Source organism: Meles meles, chromosome 18 (genome assembly GCF_922984935.1).
Source record: "Meles meles chromosome 18, mMelMel3.1 paternal haplotype, whole genome shotgun sequence".
Taxonomy (NCBI): domain Eukaryota; kingdom Metazoa; phylum Chordata; class Mammalia; order Carnivora; family Mustelidae; genus Meles; species Meles meles.
Genome location: NC_060083.1, coordinates 57,988,699 through 57,997,931, shown reverse-complemented (window position 1 = coordinate 57,997,931; position 9,233 = coordinate 57,988,699). Strand labels below are relative to the sequence as shown.

Below are 9,233 nucleotides of genomic sequence, written 5' to 3'. Positions count from 1 at the left end.
ATCCTGGTCAGGAACCCAGAGCCAAATGGAACTTGTGAAATGTCTGAGGTCACAGTTCCAACTTGTGTGGCCAGAGGAGAGCAGGGGTCCCATGGGGACTGTGGGTGCTTGGAGCTGTAGGCCGGGAGGCCCTAACACCACTGTGGTCACCACCGATGCCTGAGAGGATGGGCTGCTGGGGGCTCCACCCCGGACATAGTCCATTCTGACCACGAGGGAAGTGACATGTCACAGGGTTGAGGAAGTCCCACTGAGGAAGAAGTGCTCACAGTGTTGCTCCATTGTGTGGGGCGAGTGTGGTCAGTGAGAGGAGCAGATGTTGGCTGCCCAAGGGGACGGCAATCCCAATCTAGACCTGGACCAGTAGCTGTCCTGTCATCTGGATTGAATGGATTCAGGCACCAGGTCCAGGACTCTGCCTCCGCCCTTGCTGCTGCTGTCCCTGAGCTTCCTGCACCCCAACCTCCTTGAGTCGGCCTGGAAGAAGATTGTGAGAACAAACAGAGGCAGGATGAGGAAGCAAAGAGGCCTCAGAAAGCAGAAGTGGGCCCTGGAGACTGGACCCTCCGTGAGGAGGCTTGAAATTATCCCCTCTCACTAGCCTGGCATTGCTGTGGGTGACATCTGTGCTGCAGACATGACCCCAGGGGACGGGAGGCCATGGTTGCCTGCAGTGCTGCTCCTTCTGCAGGTCCCAGGTGAGCGGGGCTGAGCTGGGCAGGGAAGTCTGCCCTGAGTGGGAGGGTGGGAGGCAGGGGGATGGGGGTACAGGGCGACCAAAGGGGAGGGAGGGAGGACATGAGAGGGAGGACGGAGAGCAGAGGATTCTCGGATCGGCCGGCACTGCCTCAGCAGTGACCAGGAGGATTCAGTGCATAAAGCAGGTGAGTCATGTCCATTATAGTGGACAGAGCAGTCCTGAGTGGAGGGGCTCCTGTGACCACCATTACTGTAGTGTCACAGTCAGAAACAAGGTCTTAGTGCATCACACACATGCGTGCGTGCATGCGTGCGTACACACACACACACACACACACACACACACCCCAGGAACACACTCTCCTTGTGCCACTCTGGGAGGAGGGAGCTACATCCCTTCCCTCTGGTTTCGGGAAAAGCCAGTCCTGCCAAGGTCTCCTCCAGACCCCAAGGGCCCTTCATGGACACCAGAATCACCATGACCCCAGATCCCCTTGACCCGGGCCCTCCGGTGGGGGATCACACATGGCTGTGTTTTCCAGGTTGTTGGTCTCTGCGTGGCCCCACGTCCGTGACGGGCCCCGTGGGGGGATCCCTGAGTGTGCAGTGTCAGTACGAGGAGAAATTCAAAGAGAATGTCAAGTACTGGTGCAAGACCCCATGTTTGGGGGATATTGTGAAGACCCAAGAGGCAGACAAAGAAGTGAGGAGTGGCCGAGTGTCCATCAGGGACCGTCCTGCAAACCTCACCTTCACAGTGACCTTGGAGAACCTCACAGAAGGTGATGCAGGAACATACCGGTGTGGGATCGATACATCATGGCTCCCAGAATATTTGCTCGACCTCACGTTCCGAGTTGTGGTGTCTGTGATCCCAGGTGAGCTGTGCACACCCCTCCCCCGACACCAGCACCAGCTACCTGAGACTGGGGCTGGTCACCCCGACCCTGTCAGGAAAGTGGTGGGACATGGGATAGAAGAGCGGGGTGAGGATGGGGTGGGTGATACAGGGCACGGCAGATGTGTGTGTGTATGTGTGTGTGTGTGTGTGTGTGTTGTATCTGTGTATATGTCTGTATGGGTGTCTGTGTATATGTTCATGTGTGTGTAAGTGTGTGTGCAGGCATTGTGTTGTCTGCACACTCACACAAGCACATGCACACTTCTAGCTGACCTAGGCGCCTCCGCGTGCCCCGCTATGACACACTCTCACACCTAAAGCTCTCCCAGCGTGGGCAGTGGGAATGGCCCTGAGTCTGGGAACGACTATCTGCCTTCCTGTCCTGACAAGGGTCCTGTCCATGCTGAAGGTGTCCTGAGCCTCTTCCTGGACCTCTCTCTGTCCTCTGAATAGGGAACGGGACCTTAGGGCACTGGCTCCTCCCCCTTACTGGCTTCCCAGGACCCCGGGGCTCTAACAGGACATCACTGTGTCCTGGATGGTTCCTGAGCACCAGCCTCACAGCTGTGATCCTGGGGGTCTGCAGCAGCCTCGATAGGGGCCCAATAATGAAAATCAGTAACACTAATTGCCCATTGACAACCTGCCCAGGAACACAGCCCATCTGACATGGGCACAGGGACAGAAGGAAAGTGGAGGGTACCAGGGCATCTCCCTGAGGCCGTGGCGCACTGCCTGTCACTGTCCCCCACAGGTCCCTGCTCAGCAGCATCTACTTCTGGCTCCTGGTCTTCCTGGAGGTGCCCCTGGTCCTGAGCATGCTCAGTGCTGTCCTCTGAGGGAACAGGCCTGAGGGGATCTGGGGTGGGGAGGTGGCATCAGCCCAATAGTTAAAACCCATAACACCAATTGCCCATTCATGATCCACCCAGGAACAAGCCCATCTGATGAATGGGAATGGCCTTCTGACCAACACATCCAGCCACCATTCTTATTTCATTCAGAATACTCTGTAAACTCTGTAATACTCTGTAAAAATTTCCTGCAAAGTATCATAGACACAAAGAATGTTCCCAATAAATGCACACTCCTTACAGCCCAAATACTCTTCAACCCTTGGGTGCCCACCTCACAGCTTAAGTAATAAACATCATTAATATTTTTTCAAGTTGCCCTCTGAGGAAACCAACTATGAATCTTACATTCATGTTCTCCTTGTTTTCTTCATGGGTTTGCCATATATTTGCAAATTATTTACTCTAGATCGGTTCATAAAAGGCACCAAGGTTAAAAAAAAAATGCTTTCATTTCCCAGGTCCTCCCTCTTCTTATAATACTTCTTTCCCAAGTTATCACCTTTTTTTTTTTTTTTTAGTAATACAATGGTCACTTAATGCGTAAGCCTCCTTGTGAACGGCTCGGGGCCCTGCACTAGGAGTTGTTGGAAGGTGAAAATGTTGGGCACTTGTGGGCAGTCCTACTCTGAGAGTTCCCATCAACAGTGGTGGGTTCTGAGGGTTCCCATAAGCATAGTTTCTCTCTTTCTTGTGTTTAAACACTGGAAGGAAAATATTTTATCATAAATGGGAGAAAAAAGGAAGACAACCCACCAGTTTGCTCTGACCCTATGCAAACACATGTAGGAATTAGAATACAAAGTAATCTGACGTCAGAGCCCACCTTCAGAACCCAAGCAGGAAAGAATCTTTATTACCTTAATCCGATTTTCTCTACCTCTAGCTGTATTAATCAAGGTGCACCAAAACCCTTAAAAATATCACTCCAAAAACAGGATGCTAAAACTCAGAACGTAAAGAAACTCGGCATAATAAAGCTGACTGGACAGACAAACACATCATAGAATTTTGAACTTTGACTGACTTTTATTTTTTTTATTTTTATTTTTTTAAAGATTTTATTTATTTATTTGACAGAGAGAGATCACAAGTAGGCAGAGAGGCAGGCAGAGAGAGTGAGAGGGAAGCAGGCTCCCTGCCGAGCAGAGAGTCCGATGCGGGACTCAATCCCAGGACCCTGAGATCATGACCTGAGCCGAAGGCAGCGGCTTAAACCACTGAGCCACCCAGGTGCCCCTTGACTGACTTTTAAATAATAATGCTCTAGGGGGTCCCCTGGGTGGCTCAGTCAGTTGAATGTCTGCCTTCAGCTCAGGTGAGGATCCTGGGGTCCTGGCATAGAGCCCCACATCAGGCTCCCTGCTCAGTGGGGATTCTGCTTCTCCCTCTCATTCTCCCTCTGCCCCTCTCTCTGCTCATGCTCTCTTCTCTGTCTCTCAAATTAATAATAATAACAACAACAACAACAATAATAATAATACTTTAGGGAGGTGATTAAATTAAAAATAAATTTAAACCACCACGTTTTGGTGATTGGGATAGGCGATATAAATTTATTATAAATTTGAGTATCTAAGAAGGAATCTGTTACATTTACAAAGATAAATCTGAGTTGGCCTACAGCCAACAGGTGTGTCCTGGGGAGTGACACTGGGCTTCTTGGGCATGAAAAGACACAGTCCCACTGCCCTTTAGGGATAGGATCAGCAAGATAAAAAAAAAATTAAACTCTCAACTAGGTCATATGGAATAGGATCCTCTGGGGTTCTTTCTGTTTTGTTTGTTTGTTTGTTTTTAATTTTATTCTTTCACTGTTCCAAGATTCATTGTTTAGGCGCCACACCCAGTGCTCCTTGCAATACGTGCCCTCCGTAATACCCATCACCAGGCCCACCCATCTCCCCACCACCCTCCCCTCCAAAACCCTCAGTTTGTTTCTCTGAGGCCACAGTCTCTCATGGTTCATCTCCCCCTCCAATTTCCCCCAATTCCCTTTCCTTCTCATAATGTCCTCCATGTTATTCCTTATGCTCCACAAGTAAGTGAAACTATGTGATAATTGACTCTCTCTGCTTGACTTATTTCATTCAGCATAATCTCCTCCAGTCCTGTCCATGTTGAATAGGATCCTTTTGGTTTATCGTTCTGGCATCGGGACTGTGAAGAGTTCAGGGAAGAAGTCTCATTCTTGAAGGTAGTCTCCAGCAACGCAAGCTTCTCTTGTCCTACTTTTTATCTCAATGATATCGAGGAGACTTTCTGTAATTAAGGAGAGTTATGATTCAATTGGTCTGTAAGCCTGAGTCTGAAAATGCACAGGAGTTGGTTGCCCAGTAGGAAGACTGATGGCAGACAAAGGGAAAACACAGGAGCCCGGGTTCTAGACTGTGGCCTTCCAGGAACAGAGGTGCTGTGGACAAGTCACCACAGCCCAGCAGGGGGGCCAGAAGAAACCTCAAGCTAAGCCAGACTCCTGCTTCTCAAGGAGATAAACCTCTCTGTCTAGCCAATTATTTGCCCTTACATTCACAGGCACAGAACCCGAGGTCTCTTTAACTTTATAATAATATTTTAAGATTATAAAGGCAGCATCTTTACAAGTTGTAGGAAATATTGCGGGCTTGATGGTTAGAAAGAAAACATGGTCCCTTGGGATCTTAGAAAGAACCTTGGGCAATAGAAGAGCAAACAGCCCCTGAGAGGCAGCTGAGACACAGGGCAGAGAGCACCATGACTCATGACCCTTTGGGACTGGGCTGGTGGGGAAGAGATGCCAGAAAGAACAGCTGCAAAATACAGCATGCTCACTAGGACATGCCAAGGACAGGAGCCCACCAGTCCGTCCCCTTCCCTGGGAATTTCTACCCCAGGTTCTCTTGGATGAACCCTCTTCTAAAGCAGTGGCTTTCAGCAGGGATGACTCACTCCCAGGGGACATTAGGCAATGCCAGTTGACAATTTTGGCTCTTGCCACTGGGGGAAGGGTGTTACTGGTCTTTAGTGCGGAGGGGCCAAGGGTTTTGTCGAATGTCCTACAGTGCACTTGGGAGTCAGGAGTTTCTTTTCCAGGCCCTGGTGGGGAGGAATCTTGCTGTGGGGGTAGAGGAGTGGAGTGTGGGCGAGGGGGACACTGTGCTGGCTCAGGGTCATGTCTGGGTGTATAAGGTTTTCTCATCCAGCCCCGAGGAAGCAGCCCCACATCTTCAAGGCTGGGACTTAAGCAACTGAAAGAGGAGGCAAAGTGGGAAGCTTGCTCTGAAGGGTCCACTCACCCCCACCAGGCACCCCTATAGCCTGAGCCCCCGTTGGCAGCAATTGCACAGAGAAGGTTGAGTGTTGATGCCCCCACTCCCCCAGCCACAAACCTGTGTCTGGAGGACCTCAGGCTAACAGCCCATGCCTCCTTGGTTCCTAACCCTTCCCTCCTCCAACCTCAGGGTGACGTCGGGGCTTCCAGGGGACCCAAACCCACAATGCTCCTCCAGCCCAGGTCTTCAGGTGAAGAAAATACTGATGGTGTCTTTCAGGCTCTTTGTCTCTGAGTGGCCCCAGCACTGTGACGGGCACCGTGGGGGGATCCCTGAACGTGCGGTGCCAGTACGAGGAGAAGTACAAGACATTTACCAAATACTGGTGCCGACAACCATGCTTGCCACCTTGGAATCAGACTGTGGCCACCGGAAGATCTGAGGAAAAGATGAGGAGTGGCCGCGTGTCCATCGTGGACCATGCTGAAGACCTCACCTTCACAGTGACCTTGGAGAACCTCACTGCAGATGATGCAGGAAAATACAGGTGTGGGATCGCAACAATACTGCAAGACAAAGGACTCCATGGTTTCCTGCCTGACCTCTTCTTCCAGGTTCAAGTGTTGGTTTCCTCCAGGTAAGACCCTGCTTTTCTCTGCTGCCACAGAGGAAGGGATCTGAGCTAATCCCGGCAGAGCATCTGAGGGACTCGAAACTCAGGAGTGCAGAGCCAGGCCTGGTGTTTGTGCCTCAGAGACCGGGGACCAAGTGAGTTGTGTGGGTGGGAGTGTGAGAGAAATGTGAGTGGCGGGAGTGTGCACGTGTGTGAAAGAATATGTGTGTGCTTGTGTGCATGAGAGAGTATGTGTGCAAGCCCATGAGAATGAAGGACGGTGGGACTGTGACATCCAAGGTCCCTGGCATGAGCCCAGTCTCCTGACAAGAGCCTTGGGCCTTGGGGACTCTGAGGGTGGTGTCCACAAGGGGAGTTCTGGGCTATGCATCTCTATTAGAATCCAGGCAGCTTGTATACCCTCCTGTCCTCCAGGGTTGGGTGTCCCATTAACAAACTTCCTGAATTGAGCCCTGCGGTCTTCTGGCAGGGTGGACAAGGCAGGGGGAGGCATTGTCTGGGGGTGGGACCTGAGGTCCAGCGCCCGTGCCGACTTTCAAACACTCTCATTTCCAGTGAGATGAGGGACGCCGTAATGCTTAATGGGGAAGGTGATGATTCTCTGGTCCTGGTTTATGATACGTCCATTGCTGAGCAGGTTGGGATGGTGTTGAATGGGGCTATGCCACACTCTGGCCAGGCCTGGGTCTGGCTAGCGGGAGATGATGGCCCCAGAAGCTCTGTGCAGCTCCTTCCTTGAGTTCTCTCTGCTTTGTGAACTCTCAGAGAGTTTCTGGGAGCCAGAGCCTCCTGGGTGCCCTCTTCTCCCGTTCTCTCCATTCCTCACCACCACATCCTCATGTGTCTGCTTTGTCCTGATGCTCAAGGTCAGGTCTTGAGCTGAAGGACAGGAGTCTGGGGCCCTCAGCAGGGGCCGTCTGGCGCTGGTACCAACCAGATTTGATGCCGATATTGACTTTTGGGGCCACAGGACCTGAGCTCAAAGGCAGGGGCGAAAGGCAGAGCCTGGGCCTCCTGTTCAGGAGGAAACTCCTGCCAGTCACTGTGTCTTCCTGTAGGTCCCAGGTTGTCAGCATCCACTTCCTGCTTCTCATATTCCTGAAGGTGCCCCTGTTTCTGATGATGCTCAGTGCTGTGCTCTGGGTCAACAGACCTCAGTGGGCAATTTGTGGGACACAGAGTCGGCCTGAGGAAGACAACCTGGAGCCCTCCTTGTCCGTCAACATCCTGTCCAGAGACACTGCCACTCACACTAGAAGAGGAAGAACTTCTGGCCCCAAACCTTCTATCTCTTCTCACCTTGCTCCCCAAAACTGGTAAATTTAAGTAAAGTTTGAGAAAATGCAATAAAGTATGTCACACACACACACACACACATAGTTGTGTGTATGACATAGATGTGCATAGTGCTTGGCTGGGAGAAGGGGGAAAGCATTCCATAGGACCCCTAAATGCCAGCAGAGAGTGTCAAGCTCAGCCTGGTTGGCCAGAGGAGCCCAAGGTGAGGGCCTGCTTATCAATGACCTTGCTCCCCTGAGAACCCCCAGGGCAGCCTCCCAACTCAACATTCCTTCCTTCCTTCATCCACTCACCAAATATTCACCAAGAACCTATGTAGCGACAGCCCTATATAGACATTGACCTATGAGAAATCACCAAAAACAGTCCCAGCCTGAGCTGGGTTCCTGGGAGCGTGGATGGCAGAAGGAGGGGCAGGGCTTAGGATAAAGCAGCTGTTTGTGGAGCCAGGTCCTGCCCAGGCAAACGTTCTCTCTCTTCTCAGTATCGGGCCATCTAATGTCCAACGTCAACTGCTGAGTTGAGGTGTTGGGGTGAGTATATATCCAGATATCCAAGTCTGGCCCAAATGTGGTTATTAGGTGTCCAGGGTCTTGGATCAGACACATCTGGGGGCAGAAAGGAGGGACCCGGGCCTTCCTCTTGAGGTGGCAGCTCAGTGTCTGTCCCTGTGTCCCTCCAAGGTCCCTGTTTAGCAGGGTCCACTTCCTGCTCCTGGTCATCCTGAAGGTGTCCCTGCTCCTGACCATGCTCACTGATGGCCTCGGTGTGTCCTCTCTCCTTGTGGGGACCCCGACCAAGGGAAGCTTCAGCCCTTCGTGCCTTTGGATATGCTGCCCAGACACACAGCCCTTCGGCGGAGAGAAGAGAAGATTCACCACATCTGATTTACCCATTTTTCTGTTGGTGGCTTAGGGTTGCTGCCCATTGGGGCTATCCCACAGCCAGTGCTGCCATGAACTTTCTTGTACAGGTCACCTAGTCTATATGTGACATGATTTCACTAGGGTGCATACTTAGGGATGGAATTGCTGGGGTTTAGGGTTTGTGCACACTCAACCACAACTGATAATGCCAAGTGATTTTCCAAACCCGAGATTCATGGCCCCACTTAGCTCCCATCAGCTATGACTGAGGGCTTCTATTGCCTGCCTCTCTGTGTGACTTCCTAGACTATGAGACATTTTAATTGTTAAGTTTTGCCAGTTTGAAATAGTTCTTTGTTTCACCGTATACAGGGTGGCCAGGCTGTGCCGCCCATGGTAAAAAGTAGCTAAGTGTGTGCAGGAAGACGCCAGTGCAGGGTTTGACGTCGGTGAGAACAGACAATATGCACACAGGCTCAGGGTGTGCAGAGTTCCCTTACAGCAGAAGGAGAGAGAGAGGGATCAGGTGGTACATCCTTCCCCCATGGTTGGTGCATCCCCTCAGCAGCCAGTGTGGGCGGTGTGGCTGCAGCATTCCACTTGTTGTCCTGAGCACCTTTTCACTTATGTTGCGTTCCTTCTTCTGTTCAGATTTGGCCCATCTTTCTCGGGTTTCTCTTTTTCCTTCCTGAATTATAGGACTCACACTCTCACTGGTCAAGTTTTATC

The 9,233-nt window shown here is 51.4% G+C and overlaps 1 protein-coding gene across 1 annotated transcript; it reads left to right on the top strand.

Moving 5' to 3' along the window:
- The first annotated feature begins 261 nt into the window (after positions 1 to 261).
- LOC123930073 (protein CD300H-like) lies at positions 262 to 8,597 on the top strand. The gene is made up of 6 exons (XM_045986281.1): positions 262 to 698; positions 1,242 to 1,577; positions 5,985 to 6,342; positions 7,398 to 7,568; positions 8,322 to 8,404; positions 8,554 to 8,597. The coding sequence occupies exons 1-6, from the start codon at positions 638 to 640 to the stop codon at positions 8,595 to 8,597; spliced, it is 1,053 nt and encodes a 350-aa protein (XP_045842237.1). The 5' UTR covers positions 262 to 637.
- The last annotated feature ends 636 nt before the right edge of the window (positions 8,598 to 9,233 follow it).

Excerpts from the sequence above, each read along its gene's own strand:
- LOC123930073 (XM_045986281.1), top strand. The coding sequence starts at position 638 with ATGACCCCAGGGGACGGGAGGCCATGGTTGCCTGCAGTGCTGCTCCTT. Across the intron at positions 699-1,241 it reads GCTCCTTCTGCAGGTCCCAG|GTTGTTGGTCTCTGCGTGGC; the intron begins GTGAGCGGGGCT and ends TGTGTTTTCCAG. Across the intron at positions 1,578-5,984 it reads TGTGGTGTCTGTGATCCCAG|GCTCTTTGTCTCTGAGTGGC; the intron begins GTGAGCTGTGCA and ends GGTGTCTTTCAG.